Genomic DNA, 18,461 nt, shown 5'->3' with positions numbered 1-18,461 from the left:
TTAATGTTTTGCTCAGCACTTCCAAGGTTTCCAACTAGAACAGGACCCAAAAATAAAATAAAATAAAACTCAAGTACTAAACCATGCCTTTAACAGCACAGATTCTTTTATGCTTTTTAATAAACATTATTTTGTAAATCTACTTAAATAAGGGGAAAAATACAATATCTGATTGCTAATGGTGCTTTATGCATACTGCCCAATTCCAAAGAGAATCTAAGAGGATTCTGATACTATTCAAGTATTCAGTTAGGCTCCCAAGGAAAATAAATCTCTCATAACCACACTGGTTGAGTCTCAAGAAAAAATAAATAAAGAAAGAAAATAAATCTCTCAGAGAAGGAGACTACGGAGTTACCCACAGTTGGCTTCAGGAATGCCAAGATGCCTCTGAGATTTTATATTCAACGTCTTAAGAAGGATGGTAATTACATGTTCTGGTTTTTTACATTAGCCTGTAGGTGGCAGCAAATTATCAACATTAAATTTTAAAGGTATTTTTAAGATAATCAACTGGGAGAAAAATCAGAAAATAAAGGACACGAACGAAGAAGAGAATGATAAAAGCCAACATCACCAGCAAAACATGACAGTCACGCCTTAGGAAAATTATTAGCCACAGCCATCACCGACACTACCGAGTGCATTCTATTCATATCCGAATCTGAGCTAAGTGGTCCAAATATATTAAGTCATTTACATGCAACATTTCTACGAGGCTGGATCACTGTCACCATTCACAGGTGAGGAAACTGTACCTTACAAAAGTTAAGAAGTTTGCCCAAGGTGACACACCTGAATATGTGGTAGAGTCAGGATTTTGAACCCAGTGTGATTTGGAAGCAAATGCTTCAAATCATTGATCTGAAAACAAAGACAAAAAGTAAGGGGCAGGTCAGACTTGGAGGGTACCTAAAAGCAATAATAAAAATAAGACACTGTAAAAAAAAAAAATAGTCAAATCTGGCAGACTAGATCAAAGCAGTCCTCATCGTTTCCAACTCTACAGTTTCTCCAAACCAGGGAATCCAAATCTTGCCTTATATATTTTTCTACATATTATGTTTCCTGTATATTCAATAATAGTATGGTATTTAATATGAAAGTAGAGTCTGGCTGTTGGGAGAAAAGATATTAATTTCTCATTCACAACATGAAAGGTGGGAAATAGGAACATTTTAAAGTACAGAATATTTAAAACCATAAATAATCCGAAAAATTCTATTTGTTCATTAATTTTAATGTTTCCTTTCAGAATCTGATAGAAAGTGGTTTTTAAAAGACAAAGAAGGGGGAAACATATGATTAATATTTATTAACGTCTAATATATCAGCTACTAGAAAGGGAGACTTAGATGTTACCTCATAAAAACAAAAACACCTTACAACCAACACCCGAGAGGAGGAGGAGTGCTTATTTCCATTAGGAAACTGAGGTCCTCTGAGGTTACATAACTTGCCCAGAGTCACGAAGGTGAGATTAAAACTCAAATCTTTCTGACTGTAGACTCCTGCTTCTTCACGCTACCTTTTCTTAGAGAAATGTCAATGAGCAGGGCAGGACAAGGAATCAGTGCTTTCTTTCTCCACAGGGACTTTTTACTTCCCTGAAGGTATGAGAACTTGTAATCCCTGGTTGGGGAGTCACAGGTAACAGTATCAAACCCAAGTAAGTAAAAATTAGTGACAATCTGTTCCAGGAGGTTAACATTTTAGCCACTGCCTTAATTGTTCTTCGCCTAGTTGTGCAAGCAGATTGTCAGCCTGTCTTAATTCTGTCCATAATATCCCTCCCCACGCACACACCCCACCCTTGAATAGTTTTACACAAAAGAGTGACAAGTCTAGACTTGCCTTTTGGAAAGTCCTTCCAGCAGCAGGGTGGAGGGTGGCCTGGACTGGGAAGAACCTGGAGCCCAGTGACAGGGCGACTGCTGGATGCGCAGGGGAGAGCCCCAGCATCTTGGCAGTGAGAATGAAGAAGACAGAGATGTGCCCCATCAACCTGAAGATACATTTTACATCTGTGAGATGCACTGTAGGATTCATCAGCCCAGCAGTGGTTGTGACATAGTTGTTCATCACCTACAAATATGCCCCAAAACTTGCAAAATAGGTGTCAGTGGTTTAGAAAATCCCAGATTACAGACATCTCTTTTAAGAAAGGCTGCATCACAGACATTTTACGTGAAGAAAATATATAAATATATAAATATATAAATAGAACGGACATGGGACATGGGATTATTCCTAGTTGAAAAGCAATTCAAGTAAGTTTGGCAATGAATGTGAAGATGTTTTAGATAAACGTTAACTTTTTTACTTTAAAAAATATGTACAGGAGTGTTATGATCAGTGAACATGTCTGAATAAATCTAAAAAATTTCAATAAACATAAAATTAAAATTTTTAAGTGACAATAAAGCACTGTTGGGTTTTTTTTTTTTTTTAGTTTAACTGGCAGCATTTTTTCCCCTTGATGAAACACAAAACATTAATAGCACTTCTTACAATCCGTGGTGTCTTAGAGTTGATGAAATACGACACTTCGAACTTCAGAGAACTTGTGAGTAATCTGAGGCAGATGAAGTTCTTACACTTTTGGCCTCCGTGGAAACATGTGAGGGAGTGTGACCTGAGGAAGGAATGGTAGGGATCACCCACAGTGACGAAGAGAAAGAGTTCAGTCTTGAATGGGTCTCTAGTTATAGACTACAAAGCCCTGCTGTCACTTCCTTATCTTTTCATCTCAGAACTCAGTGTCTAGAACAGAACGAATGACAATAAACGTTGTATTTGAACTGATTCATTGGTTAAAGATTTAATCAAAGTAACTTTCTCTTTACTTTCTCATGCACAACCACCTTTTCGCCACCTACTTCCACAACTTTCAACCGGGGAAAGAAGCAAAAGCCACTTTTATAAAAACTTAGACCCTACCATTAAGCCATGAATAAGAGTTTGGTGAGCCCCTCTCTGTTCCTCTGATGGGGGCTGTGGGTATGGACCTGTCCCCGCTCCCATTCTGGAGCACCCACCTAAACAGTTCTTTGACTTTCATTCCAATTAAGACCAACTGCTTCAAGACTTCCTAGGATTATCGATTAAAAGTTTTTTAGCCATTTCATACCATTTTAGATCTGAAAAGAATTTTGAAGCATTTGAATTAAATGCTTCATTATATGAGAAAACTGGGGACAGAGATTTTGAAAAGAGTAGACAAAGACAAGCATGAGCTTTGAAATTACAATAGACGGTGTAGTGGGTTGAACTGTGTCACCTTAAACGATATGTTCAATTTCCTAACTTCCTAACCCCTGTTACCTGGGAATGCATCTTTATTTGCAAACCAGGTCTTTGCAGATGTAATCAAGTTAACATGAGGTCATTAAGGTGGGCTCTAATCCAATGGCTGGTGTTCTTAGATTTAATAAGAAGGAAATCTGAACACGGAGACCCAGAGAGAAGACATGTGGAGATACACAGCACACGGAGGGAGACACAGGGAGAACACCTGTGATGAGGGAGAGGCAGAGACTGGAGCGATGCAGCTACAAGCCGAGGAACGCCAAGGACTGTAAGCAACCAGCAGAAGTGAGGAAGAGGCAGGGAAGGATTTCCCTGCAGGTTTCAGAAGGAGCATGGCACTGCCAACACCTTAATTTCTGACTTCCGGCCTGAAGAGATAAGCTCTTTCTGTTGTTTTAAACCACCCAGTTTTGCTACACAGCCCAAGGAAACTAATACAGATTGAAAGGTGTATAAAAACTGATTCAGCCAATTACTAGCTGGGAGACCTTTACCCGAATGCTTACCTTCAATGGGCCCCAAGCCCCTTACCTATAAAAAGTGGGCGCATACAAGGATTTGTTGTGTCCCCACTTTTCTGTGCTCTACAAATTCATCTATTTCTTCTCTTCTTCTCTTCCATGAGGCTTGGCTCTCAGGCCACACTTCCCACCACTCCTCAAGCCCTGGCAGCCCTGGACCTGCCCCAGCCCCCACACACATCCCTTTGACCAAGGGCGCTTCTCATATACCTCATTTGGCATGGCCAAGGCACCCGACACCGACCTTCGTCTGACCTCCCCACTGCTCTCATCTCTCCTGGTTCTTCTTCTACCTCCCTGAGAGGTTGTTTCATCCCACTCTCTGGATCTCCTTCACTCCCCACCTCCAATCCCACCACCCCTGCCGAATTCAGACTCTCACTATTTCTTGCTTATTTACATTCTTGCCCCTAAGCTCCCAAAAGATCTCCGTCCTCTCCAATCCATTTGCCATCCTGCCGCCAGAGTGAGCTTTCTAGAGTTTGTGTCTGACACAACAGTCCCTGTCTCGAATCCTTCCACGGCTTCCCACCTCCTCATAGAGCTCCTCGCTCTTGACAACTTGGACGCCGCCGCCCCACCTCCTGCTGCTGCCCTCACTGCCCCGGCGCCCCGGCTGCATCTTCCAGCCTCCAGTCCCTCCAGGGAGACATGCTTTTTTTCCAAAGGAACGCATTAACTCAAAAAAAAAAATTTTTCATATAGCTCCCATACATTTTTTGTCTCACTTTATTATTGTGATAAAATATATAACATAAAATGTCATTTTAACCATTTTCAAACGTCTAATTCAGTGGCATTAATTACCTTCACGATCTCATGCAACCATCTCCACTATATCTCTTTCTAAAACATGCTCTCTTTTCTGTGTCTGTGTACATGTTATTTTCTCTGACTGAAACTGCTCTCTATTTTTCCAAGTCCCATTCACTTCAACAAGTCAGTTTTAGGATATCTCCTGCTCTGGAGGATTTCCCCTGGATCACACGACCTGGGCTGAGAAATGAGCCCGGGCTCTGGGTATAACGAGCTCTGTGTAGTGTTTACTGTACTAGAACATGGGCCTGCAGTTGGCAATAGTTGCCCTTCGTGCTCCGATCCTGTGTCTTCGGGCCCAGCACAGTCTCTGACGCGCAGTGTCAGACACACACACACACACACACACACACACACACTCCCATCAACACTCTGAGTCAGTGAATTATAGAAAAGTACACTGTTGAGTTAGAGGGAAGGAACCCAATCTCCCTTCATTATCTACCTTTTATATTGAGCTTTATAAAATTTTATATATTGCATTTTCACTTCACTGCTTTTACATACAAAAGGTTTTTGTTTTGTTTTGTTTTGTTTTTTTTACTTAAGACAGACATGAAATGTCAGTTTTCTAAAGAAATACAACTTCTATCTCATACGTAATTTATCCAAAGATTGTTACTATTTAGAACAGGTCACCCACCTTCATGTCACACTTTCATGAGAAAGTGTGTGCACAGTCAAACGTACCATACTTCTACAGATGGGGCACAAATGGTATTACAGAAGGAAGAATATAACATCAGCTGTCCCCAAAAAATTCAACTAGGAGGGAAAAAGATGCCAGAAAAGGAGTCTAAGATATCTGCTATTTAGCCTGAATGTTAACACTATCTACACAGGAAAGCATTTGTTAATGTATAATTAAGCCCTAGAAGCTTCTCTGGAAAAGAAAACTGCATACACCTCTCTTACATAGTCTTCAAAGAGGCAACAATGGCTTTAAGACCAGAATAGGAATAAGAAACTTCAGTCTCTGGGACTGTTTTGTTTATGTGCCAACAGGGGAAATATGCATCCCCTTTTTAAAACCCAGAGACATACAAAGAGATTTAAACATACAGGTCAAAGTATCTTTAGCTGCAATATCTAAGAAGATCGCAAGATATTCTTTCTCCTTATGAGCCAGTGGGGCCCCCTCTCTCTGTGCCTCGTTTCTGGATGTGATAAAATCCCAGAAGAAGTGGGAGGAGTATTTGGAGATCCCCACACCAGGGTGGATCCCTTCAGGAGACCCCAAACAGGACCCAGTTAGGACGGGGCTTCTCGGCTACAGCACCAGATATTTTGAATCAGATAATTCTCTGTGGTGGGGGCTGTCCTGGGTGCTGTCCTAGGCATCCTCCCGTGTAACATCCCAGGCTTCTACCCACTAGATGTCAGTGGCAGCCCCACACCCAGTTATGGAACCAGAAAGGGGAGGCAAGGGGAAGGGGGGAGGAGAAGAGGTTATACTAAGGCCAAAAGGGGATGGAGGGAGCCACACGGGGCAGATAAGTACTCCTGGGACTCAGCTTGGAAAGAGGGCCCTGAAGAGCGGTCAATGTCCCATCCAAGACAAAAGGTCACCTCCCAAAACTTCACTTCACAGCAAGACTGGAGAAGGAAGAAAAGATCGTCTAGATAGAACACATTAGCATTCATATGCTTTATTTGCTCCTTCCAATAGTCCTAAACTGACCCTTACATCTCTTTCATCTTAAAAAAAAAAAAAAAATCTTCGGTCAATTACTTCAGCGCCATCTCCTTTCCCCACTGTTCCACCCCCTAGTTTTATCAGGCATAAAACTAGCAACTGGGACACTCCGCAGAAGAGAGACAAAGGTCAGCCATGGAGAAATCTGGGGATTCCCGAACAGGAAGTCTCTCCTCTGTAGGAATAAGAAGTCTCTTCAATTCTGCTCTGATTTTTATTTTGCACACCATAGATGTTTGCTATTTAAGACCGCTGTAATAATGAAAAACTTTTAAGCAGTCACCACTTCCCTAAAAAGATGTGGGAATGACACAGTAGAAATCAAAAAAAGTAAAACATAATGAAAAGAAGAACTAAGAGCTAAGGAATTTCAGTTTGATTTTTCAGTCTTTTTAGAGTTTCAAATATGACAGCATTAAACTAAAATGTCAGATTTCTTTCATTGCTTGTATTTCCTGAAGTCACTAGAAATATCCAAAGGTGCCACAAGCCAGGTCTGCATCTTCCTGTGCATTAGAAAATTCTTAAGAGGAAGAGAGTCGATTCAAATAACATTTGGGAAATTATCCTTATAGGTGTTCACAGAGTGGAAGAGAAAATGCAACAAAAGACACCAGCTGTGAGACTTCCCTGGTGCTGACTAGCAGCCATAAAATGGAATGGAATGTGTGGGTCTCAGTGGCACATAAGGAATCACCAAACCACCCCCACAGTAAAACCCTTGACCAAGGGAGAAGTTAGGCCTTGAATGATTAACCTGTTCTACAATATCCATTAGCAGAGAGGGTGAGATGTTGTGGTCTAACACACACACACACACACACACACACACACACACACACACACAGGCTTGAGAATTAAGAGACAAGCGCTAGTCCAAGTTTAGACTAACTAAACTTTGTGATTTGGGGACATCGCACGTTTTTCCCAGCCTCAGTGTTCACACCTGTAAGATGAATGGGAGTGTGAACTAGTCCATACCAGTTTCACTCGCTCATTTATTCAAAAAATACTTGTTGAGGCATAAATGTCAAGCATGATTTCAGGTGCTTGCGGAAACAGCAGTGAACAACAAAGACAAACTAACATCCCTTAACGGAGGTTATATTCCAGATTCCGAAACTTGCTATAAATCAGTGCTTTCAGACTATGGGCTGTGAAATCCATTTATCAGTACCAGATGAGCATTTTAAAAAGAAGAAATGTAATAGAATGATATAAAATAGCTGAGAATATCACATATAGTAAGGATAAGTCTAGTTCATAACATTTTGTTTCAGTTACTGATGGATATTTGTGTTTGTGAGAATTGTGGGTCAGTGGTATCAGGCATTTCTGAATATGGGTTGGTCGTGCCCAAAGAGTTTAAAGGCCCCTGATAAAAGGCCTCCTTTTGCTACAGCCTCTGGCCCTCATCCTAACCTTCACTACGATTGCTTCTTAGGAACATCCTGCCTGTACATTAAATCTCATTACTTTCTCATTTGCCCCATGATGGCATTTTGGATACATACCAAAGAATACATTCCTTTCAGATCAGCACTGCCAACCTTTCTGATAGCATGCCTTTTCACATCAGTCCTTGTTGTCTGCATTACTTGCCTGCTGATCAAGAAAATACATAGCGGCCAAAAGCCACATGAACTATTAATGGATTCAAAATGTATTGGTCCTAAGAGTGCCTACATAGAAATAAGAGTACAAACACATGGAAGACATATTATTCATTCCATCTACGCACCATCAGTCCCAAGAACAGAGACTGGTAATCACTCTTCCGGGTCCCCCTTTTTATTTTGCTATTTTATAATCACCCCATTCTTACCAGATGACTGCTTAGGGTGGTTCTGTTTGTTGTTGTTTGAATGCTCACTCCCCCTCCTTTCTTTCAATTAATACAAACCACTAAATCTATGCACTCATGGGTACGTGAGTTTGTTTTAAATTGTTGTTATTCATTTGATTTATAATTTTTTTTTTACATTCCACAACTCTAGGGACCTCCAGACAGCCACTAAGAATTATGAACGTAATTTTTTGAAATTTGCCTAGAGGTACACCCAACCCTACAACCGTGTCTTGGTTTTGACAGAAGACATCCAAAGGCAGCCATCATGGTAACTAGGAACGTGAAAGGAGGTGAAAGAAATAAAGACACAAAGAGGAGTAGATGAGAACTAAAAGAAACGAGCAACATCACTCTTCCTAGCAATCTCGAACTCTTGCAACTGATTGCCAACGTCTACCTGAAGTACCCCAACTGCAGCCTCGGCTTCTAGAAGGGTTTCATGGCCCCTTGTCACTTAGGCTTTACTGTGCTACCGAGTTCTAACATCCCCACTCCGTGTGCTGCCCTTATACATAAGTTAGAAAGGGGCTGGGCAAGGGGGAACCCTGGACCTTATTACAGAGGTCAAAGGTGGACCATATAGACATGGCAAAGTCAGCACAGGAGAAAGCTTCCTGGCAACCTGGCTCGCCCCAACAGACATCTAGCGGCTGCCTACCCGCCCCCAACTTGTAGAGACCAGCCCTGGGCCCTCTCCATTATCATCAACATTTTCCCCTTCCTGAAGTCCCAGCTGCACCCCCAAACGTGGTTACCAGTTGCAACCAAGAGTTAGAGCAATGTTGCTTTTAGCACACTCCCTGTTGTCAGCAAACCTACAAAGCTAAAATACCTACAGCTAGGTTACATGCAGTCAAGCCTTTACCACCTTTTTTCTAAATTACCCATTTTTTAAGCTTAAGAACAAAATGTGACCTATTCTTCATTAATATGGAAAAAATTAACCTCTGGGAAAATCTGGTTGCTTCTCTTCCAAGTTACAGAGGAAGTTACATTTAGCCATATCTCGTGTTGGCTGTAAAATGACAGAACCCGCCTGGATGTCGGCTAAGGCCGCCTCCAGCTTTGTGCTGCCGGGGCTGTTAAATGAAGATCTCCCCTGACAGTGCTCCTGGCCTTCAGAACAATCCCGTACGGGCACATACGAAGGAATAACTGCGTCCACAGGTGCAGCAATTTTGAGTTGTTCTTTTTTTAAAATAATCTCTTGCCTAGGAATTTCTGTAAGTTACTCCCAATATTCCATAACAAAACCCAGGGCATCCATTAAGCAGGACCTTGAATTTAGTCAGTGCTTCAGATACTTTAGTCTCGTTTTACTAAAAACAAACATCAGTAAAGTCTTCATAAATTACACAGGCGGAAACCAGGACCTTCAGATTCCTCTTTTGTTGTTATTTACCAGCTCAACAAACTCAAAGTGAGCTGGACATATCAAGGGAAGAACTCTAATGATCATATAAATAGTGCTAACTTTAACATCTAACTTCCCAGCATACATATATTCTAAGTATTTAATGAGCCATCTATGTCTCTGCTTCGAATCTAGAACAGCTTTGTTAGCTAGTTAACAACCCAGCAACACCCTGGTACATCTTTAATAATTTTAAAGCCAGGCAAACCCCAAGTTATGCCTAGATTTTATCACAGGCAAGCTTAACTTTACAAAATTAGTAGTTACCAAATTTCTGCAGAGTAGGTGATCCGGGTGGAGATGAATTTCCACTAGGAGACAAGTAGAGATAGCTTTTGTTCACTCCTGTATCAAAATCAAACGGGGACTGGTAGTCCTCATATAAGTCCATCTCTCCACAATCCATTCCAGACAAACGCAGAACGCATGGCTTTCTAACCACCTGCCCTGACTCCTCAGGTGAGTGCCACTTTGGCCATATTCCCTTTGCAGGGTGCAACCTCACTGAAGAAATCAGCCCCAGGGGTTAGAGGCCCCGGCTTCCGGGCTCAGGTACAGCATTTCCTTAGGAGAGCCCGCCTGACAAACAGACCTATTTAATAAATGACTTATCCTGGGCAACCTTAGGAGGGGCTCTGTTCACCACCTGTTGTTAATTCAGTCAACAATGAACAACCTGGGCAAGGGAGCGGCGCTTTCCTCAGTACACAAAGGAGGGCCAGGTTCTGCAAAGTGGCTCCGATGTACAAACAGTTCAAGCCCACGTCAGATGCTGGCAGAATCACAACAAGAAACCACAATTTATTTTTTTAAAAAACAGTCAGCTGACCACAACTACACCAGGGCAGACTTAATCTTCTAGGACAAGGAAGGATTACCAGTCAGTAATCTCCCGCCACTGCCATCTGGGGGATACTTTTTTTCCACCCTGGATTACGGTAGAATTCTGAAAGCCAAGCTTCCTGGTTTTGCAATCAGCTTTCTAAGCACGACTTGGGATAAAAATAAAGCTATATTTCCATTATTGCAATATCTAAAGTGGAGTCTTACTGAGTGTCACAGAAGTTTCGGACTGATTTTTACGTCTTTTCTCTCTTTTTTGGAAAAGATGGTGGTTCGGTCACATGCACTGAAAGCGAAGAACCAACTTTGAAGGTAACGCTCCCAGGTGTTCCCGCGCCTTCTTTGTTTGACTAAGGCCATGGCTCTGCAAGTGCTGCAATAAACCTGTGTGCTGTACTGCAGAGTGGCTGGGCGCAGTTAGCTTGTAAAACAAAACTTCCAAGTCACCAAATTCATTTCCTTTAGCATAAGTGTCCTAGCAGAATCTTTCTATGATGACTATGGCCTTGGCTCAAGCCACAGCATTTGCATCTCCTGCTGCTTGTAACATTAAGGAGGTAAAAATAAAAGTGACCCACCCTCAGGTGGGCAGTGGTCCGAAACTGCACGACAAAAAAAAGGCAGTATTCTACTTTCAAATCTACCTGCTAAAAAGAAAACTCAGATATACTCTCCTGGAATTGGGAGCAAATACAAAACCTAATATACTTAAAGCATGAAAAAAAAAAATCAATGTGTGTCTAGCGTGTAAAATATACATGAACCAAGATAGTCTATATTCACCTCAAGTTATGATTGGTTTTTACATACAGAATACACAATGGATGATGTTTAAACTTTTTTTGTTAATCTCATGTTGTACTCTATTTATGGCCAGTCTATACCTTAAGTTTTTTAAAAATTTATTTTTTACACCACCAACAACAAAAAAAATGATCTGTATTTTTCTCCTAAAGGTACCAAAATTTAGGCAACTATAAATGTTCATTCCATGTTTAGAAATCAAATAAATGGTTTCTTTTCATTATTTGAAAGAATGAATTGTCTGGTTTCTTGAAATCATAGTCTCTCTGCTGTGACAGGAAAGATATCGGAGTCGTGTCCCTGGGCTACGGTGTGGGACTACAGGCCTTATTTATAAAAGTGAGGATTCAGAATTTAAGTAATTATCTAAAATTTGTACTCTACTTGTTTTAAGTATAATCTTAACACTGTTATGCAACACCCTGGCTCTCTGAACCAGTGCTAGTTCTCAGTGTCTCCGGTGAGATCCCAGTCCAGACATGCTAGCCTGTGAGGAACGTGAGAACAGATGACCGGAGGCAGGAGAGGCTGGAGAGGGCTAATGAATGGCGAAAATTCAGTTGATTCAAGAGTCACATACAAAGTAGAATGGAGTTGAAAGGAAATAAAAAATGGAAATGTTGCTTGGGCCAGACCATTAAAGACCCTGAATGACAAACTTTTCTATATAATAATGTGCAAAAGAACAAAAAAAATCTGAAGGTTTTTGAGCCAGACAGAAACAGTATAAAAAGAAAGTTTTATCTCAAGATGACTCTGGAAATGCTGTACTGAGGATGCTCTGTAGGCAGAGAGAAGCTAAAAGAGAGCGGCAGATTCAGAAACAGGCTACTGAAAAATCCTGCCAGGGAGGGAAGCCTTTGTATTGGACGCAGCCCCTTTTTATTTCCTGCTGTGGGCTAGTTGGCCCAAGGAAGAACCTGGTAAGATTTGGTCCTGTCCTGCTGGACATTTCCACACGGCTGGTCCAAAAGTATTAATATTTCAAAATCAACATGCACGAGACTGAATTCACCAGTTTTCCTCATGATGTTCTTACCTCTAAATTCGCCATCCTCAGTCTCCCAGGCCTCACCTCAAAGGAATAACGTCCAAGCACTCCCGCTCTATCAGGAGGCACCATCGAGCTGTCCACCAACCGCATCGACTGCCTTACACCCTTCCCTCTTCTCTGTTATCCCTGACCACACCCTACTTCAGACCCACCTGGAGAGTTGTAGGAGAGACCCAGCCCGAGGGACAGTGTGACAGACGTCTCCTGTCTTGTCTGTTCAGCACTCCTTCCCTTGAAGGATTCTACTTCACTTGCTCCATGGAGTTCTGGGAGGAGAGACGACCGTAGTTGCCACCTTTCCCGGGCCTTAGCGTGGGCCTGTGCTTCAGGTGCAGCCCACGCAGACACACCATCCCCTGCTCACAAGCACTGGCCTAGTGTAGACATACGACCCAAAGAGTACCAGTCTGTGGCCTTCCCTGGTGTTTACTCTATGACTAATAGAAGAAAGTGACTCTCCCTATAACCTGAGCTGTTGGGTGCTGGTTTGGAAGGGCCAGGGGGCTCCTTCCCTCCCTGTGCCAAGAGACAAGAGAACCAGTGCTGAGACTAGAAGTAGAAACAGGGAAAGGATGGGGCAGTAGCACCAAGCCCCTGTACCCAGCTACCCTGGGCTTCCCAGTTATTAAACAAATATACTTCTGTTCTGCTTCACTTACGGTTGGAGTTGGATTCTAACATTTCAATAGAAAGAGTCCCAAAATACTACTTTCTAACCATATTTCCCACTACTACTCAACCATGTTTCAGCCAAACTTGATTTTCCTGTTTCTTGAACACATCCTAAACTTGGCCTAAACAATTTTCTTGAACTAGAGTCTCCTTTTCCTATATTTTTACCTGTTAAATTCCTACCTACTTATCAAGTCCTACTTAAGAAGTTACAAATGAATGGCATATGTAAATTTTAGATGCTATTTGAAATGGAAAAAATAAGCAACACATGCCTACTAAAAATGGGTTATTTAAATGCTAAAAAGAACATGTAACAGAAAAATATGCAAACATTAACATAATGGTGTAAATATATACTTTTTTAACATGGAACGATATTCTGGATACATTGAGTAAACAAAGCAGGTTGTATTGTATGATGCATATTTGTGTAATAATCGAAGAGAGAGCAACCCATCAAAAGAAAGAAAATGTGCAGAATAAGAAATCCACGTCCCACAACTGCAAAAAAGGGCACAGGCACTGCAGTGTCAGCAGAGGGCGCCCAAGGGCAGCTCAGAGGTCCCCTCGGTGCAGCCAGCCCCGTACATACTACAGGGCCCTACGAGGACTCAGTTACTAAAGTGGAAATGGGAGTAGGTACAAACGATTATAAAAAAAATTAAGTTTCTGTCTACGTATTAACACACTATTCAAATATGTTAAGGTAGATCCTCCCCAAATCTGAAAGACATTTATGAGATAGTGTAATTTAAAAGCTATTTAACACACAAAATTTACTGTGAGGTCCTCTAAAGGGCATCTCAAAGGGAGATGACGTGGCTGCCAGACAGGAGAGGCAGACACAGGTATTCAGGTAATGTGGATGTGTCAGGATGGCACAGCTGCCAGCTTAAAGGGGCTCCGACTAGCCAAATAGGGGCCAATCAGACTACTGGCATGATTAAGGACAGTAATGGATTATAAACCACTGGAAAAACAGGAATCCAAAAGTCCATGCAAACAATAAATAGACAAATAAAGAGGGAGAAAGAAGACTCTTAATTATGAATGCCATCCTGACCATCCTTATAAAGATCTTTTCAGGCAAGAATAATCAATGGTTGGGAAATCCAGGGAGAAATTTTGATGAACAGCACGATATTTACCTGGTCTTACAGTGCCTCCCCACAGATTCACTAGTTGACAGAAGGGAAAACACAGTAACAGTACGATGGAGAAAGGGACACCACCTTGACTGGGTGATCAAAACAGCCATCACCCAATGAGAGGCAGAAGGATGTATGTCTGCAAATGTGGTCCTCTGAACACCTATGTAGTGTTTGAGCCAGGAATGCAGAACCTGAATCTAATCCTAAGGAAGCATCACACAAATCCAAAATGAGGAAAGTTCTTTTTTTTTCTAATTTTTTACTATGCTCCTTTCTTTTTTTTGTTTTTTGCTTCCTTCTTTTTTTAGGCTTGCATCCCAGTCTAATATACTCCTTTCTTGAGAAAAGAAAGATTCTGTTTTTAAAAGAGGAAAGGAGATGAATTCATCAAAAATATTGATGCCATAAAAGACAAAGAAAGGCTGTGAAAATGATCCATGTTAAAGAACACTAAAAAGATACAACAATTTAAGATCATACCCGATCCTACATTGGGTCTTTACTAAAGGGGAAAAAAAATTCTAAAAAGGGCATTGTTGAGTGTGTTGAAAAAATTGGAATCTGACCATAAATTTAAGTTTTATATTAATTTAAAATTTACTGAAGTTGACAACTATGCTGTAGTTATATAAGAGAATATCCCTCTTCTTAGGAAATACAAACTGAAATTTTTAGGGGCAAGGGCCATGATGTATGCAACTTACTCTCGAATAGTTCAGAAAATACACATACACACAGAATGATAGAACAGATGGGGTAAAATGTTAACAGTGAGTGAATCTGAGTAGAGAATGCAGGTGTTCTTTACACTACTCTTATTCTTGCAATCGTTCTGTAAATTTGAAAAAGGCTTTCAAAAGATGATGCAGAAGAACTCCTCTGCAGCCTTAAAGGTGCTAGGGCAGCAGGGAGCAAGACATTGCTCACAGCAGGAACCTAACAGGACTGAGATGGGTCACGGCTTAGACACACAGGCACATCTCCATTCCCAGCTGCTTCTGAGAGCCGAGAGGATGCTCTCCACCCTCCACTGCCGCAGCAGCGATCCACCCTCCACAGCAAAGTCTCACCATCACCTCCTGTGCGTGGTCCCATCTTCCCAGAGGAAGACCCGGGAGGACTCTGTTCACAGTCAGGTGAGAGGGTGGGAAGGCGGCGAGGGGAGTGAACACCACCTTCCTTTCCCCCTGGACTGTGCCACAGTAAACAAACCTCAACTCAAAAAAAGGGACTTAGGGCCGGGCGTGGTGGCTCACGCCTGTAATCCTAGCTCTCTGGGAGGCCGAGGCGGGCGGATTGTTTGAGCTCAGGAGTTCAAAACCAGCCTGAGCAAGAGCGAGACCCCGTCTCTACTAAAATTAGAAAGAAATTAATTGGACAACTAAAAATATATACAAAAAAAAAATTAGCCGGGCATGGTGGCGCATGCCTGTAGTCCCAGCTACTCGGGAGGCTGAGGCAGAAGGATCGCTTGAGCCCAGGAGTTTGAGGTTGCTGTGAGCTAGGCTGACACCACGGCACTCTAGCCCGGGCAACACAGTGAGACTCTGTCTCAAAAAAAAAAAAAAAGGGATTTAGTTTTAAATATGAAATTCCATTTAAAATCACACGGGTAGATGCTCCCTTATTTACATAATTTCTCAAACCCTCTGTGAGGCAAACACTCTGTTTATCCCCATTTTTCAGAGGGGAAATGAGGCATAGACAGTTTATGTAAACATCTCTTCAGACATAAGCTAGCAAGTGAAGGAGCTGGAATTTGAAGCCAGGTAGTTGCCTGCAAGGCAAGTGACTACAGTACTTAGAATCAGGTGATGAGCCACTCCCCACACAAATCCCCTAAGATCTTACTACAGTGCAGGTCTGCACAGCTGACAAGCTCCAGGCGTGGCAGGACGCTGGTCCCAGGACCACCAGGGATCCCACTTGCAGTAAGAAGGTGATAGAGGACTTTGAATGGCAGGCTAGAGAGTATGAACCTGGTTTTAATCAGGATAAAATAACAAATATTCGTTAGCATTTATTTAATCCTTACAACATGGGGTTAGTAACGTTCTCTCTAATTCTCGGATGAACAAACATAAGAAACTGAGAAATGAAGGCAAATGCCCTGAAGCGGTAGCTCTAGTCACACTGCACCTAAGCAGTGGGGGCCCCATCTCAGGTCATTAGGACTGGGAAGAGGATGGTCGGAGCTGTGCTTTGGAAAGATCATTCTTACCCTTGCATGAGGCTGGGTTGCAGGAGGCAGATGGGAAATCAGCAAAAGTACCCAGCAGCAGCACCCAGGGTGTTGGGCACTGAATTGTGTCCCCCAAATTCATGTGCTGAGGCCCTAATCCCCAAAGTGACTATCTGGAGACAGGTCCTGGAAGGTGGTAACTAAGGATAAGTGAAGTCACAAGGGTGAGGCCCTAATCTGATAGGGCTGGTGTCCTTTTAAGAAGACGAGACATCAGGGATGTGCCCGAGTACCCAGAGAAAAGGCCATGCCAGGGCTCAGGGAGAGGTGAGGGTCTGCAAGCCAGGACCCGGCCCTCACCCGGAACCTACCTACCCTGTCAGCACCTTGGACTTTCAGCCTCAGAAATGTGAGAAAATAAATTTGCGTTGTTTAAGCCACCCCCATCTGTGGTATGGTGATGGCAGCCCAGGCCGACTAATACAAAGAACATGGGCCAGGGAGGACAGTGGGAACAGCAAGACAAAGATGCCATGGAGGGAGAGCAACAGATGCTGGAGACCAACCAGACAACCGGGAGAGCAAACAGTGATTGCCCAGCGTGAGTCGTGAAAGACGGTGATAGTATTAATTAAGATGGTAACAAAAGAGTGTGATTCAGGAACAGAGAAGAGACTTTAGGTGATAAGGGAATGAGTTCCACTTTGGCAGGTTTGGTTTGTAGTGCTCAGGAGACTTCTGTATGTAAATGGCTAGCCCGACGATTAGAAATTAAACTCTGGAGCTCACAAAAAAGTTACGGGCAAAAATACAAATGTGAGAAACCCAGAGACTGTCGAGGAAAAGCCCAAAGAGAAGAGAGAGCCCATGAGGGAAGGGGAGAAGAAAGGGAGTGAACACATGCAAGCAGGAAGCAGGCCAAAGAGCCTACAAAGGGCAGGAAATGGCCTTTACTACTAATAATAGTTATGACTCGCCCCTACGGAACTCTTACTATGTGCCAGACGTTCTTCTATGCACTTCACACCACCCCTATGAGGTAAGTGTTTTCACTACCCCATTTTACAGATGACAAAACTGACGCACACAGTAGTTGAGTAACTTGCCCCAGGCACACAGTTAGTAGGTGGTGAAGCTGGGATTCCAACCCCAGCAGTCTGGCTCCAGTGCTCTCAACAAGCACGATACCTGGAAGAAAACCTCGACTACAGGTGTAAAGGGAGGAGAGGAAGTGGACAAGAGCAAATGCTAGAGACACTTAAAAAGAAGCCGCTGGACTTGGTGTCCTGGTGATCCGGCAGAGAAGCTTTAGTAAGAGTGATGACGTAAGTCAGATGAGGGGAAGTGGAGGCCAGTGGAGGGAAAGAAAGGGTACAAGCAAGTGAAAAAAAGTCAGAAAAGTTTTTTAAGTGTGTTGTGTGTTGGAAGAGTGAAAGGACGCAACGCAGGAGGGGGCACAGTGGGGATCGGCTGGGGATGAAGCGGGTGCACGAGAAGGCTCAGTGACCCCGTCCCTGCTCGGGGTGGGCTTCCATTCCTACGCTGGATAAAGAAAGCTCCATTAAATCATTCCAGCATTCTTTTAAAGATACATGTCAGCCTTCAGATTAGAAGCTTTGCGTCATAAATTTAGGAAATACTCCTTGTGGGAATGTCATTTCTTTCCCCCTTTATTTTCCACCCCAAGGGGAAAGTCTGTTGTGGCACAGTATTATAAGAAAACCTATCCTCCGTGGCTGTGATCCCCAAAGTCCAACCCAAGGACTGGTACCAGTCCTCATAGCCTATTAAGAACCGGGCCGCACAGCAGGAGGTGAGAGGCTGGCAATCCAGCAAAGCTTCCTCTGTATTTACAGCTGCTCCCCATGGCTCTCATCACCGCATAAGCCCCGCCTCCTGTCAGATCAGCAGCAGCTTTAGATTCTCATAGGACCGTTAACCCTACTGTAAGCTGCGCAAGTGAGGGATCTAGGGTGTGTGCTCCTTATGAGAATCTAATGCCTGATGATCTGAGGTGGAGCTTAGGCTAGCACTGGTGGGCGGCTGTAAACATAGATTATCATTAGCAGAGAGGTTTGACTGCATAATAAACGTAATGCGCTTGAATCATCCTGAAACCCCTCCCTCCCCACCCCTTCCACCCCCAC

The 18,461-nt window shown here is 42.8% G+C and overlaps 1 protein-coding gene across 6 annotated transcripts in view; it reads right to left on the bottom strand.

Moving 5' to 3' along the window:
- TPD52 (tumor protein D52) overlaps positions 1-18,461 on the bottom strand; it is a 121,903-nt gene that overhangs the window by 28,430 nt on the left and 75,012 nt on the right. For 4 of the 6 annotated variants that reach the window (XM_012663157.1, XM_012663160.1, XM_012663158.1 and 1 more), the window contains exon 1: positions 9,873-10,365. The exons of the other annotated variants lie outside the window; for them this stretch is intronic. In XM_012663157.1, coding sequence (XP_012518611.1) covers positions 9,873-10,011 — 139 coding nt within the window. In that variant the 5' untranslated portion in view covers positions 10,012-10,365. Of the gene's footprint in view, positions 1-9,872; positions 10,366-18,461 lie in introns of those variants that run through there. 6 annotated transcript variants of the gene reach the window in all.

Source organism: Propithecus coquereli, unplaced genomic scaffold, assembly GCF_000956105.1.
Source record: "Propithecus coquereli isolate 6110/MARCELLA unplaced genomic scaffold, Pcoq_1.0 Scaffold8, whole genome shotgun sequence".
Lineage (NCBI taxonomy): Eukaryota > Metazoa > Chordata > Mammalia > Primates > Indriidae > Propithecus > Propithecus coquereli.
This window is presented reverse-complemented; position numbering and strand designations above follow the sequence as displayed.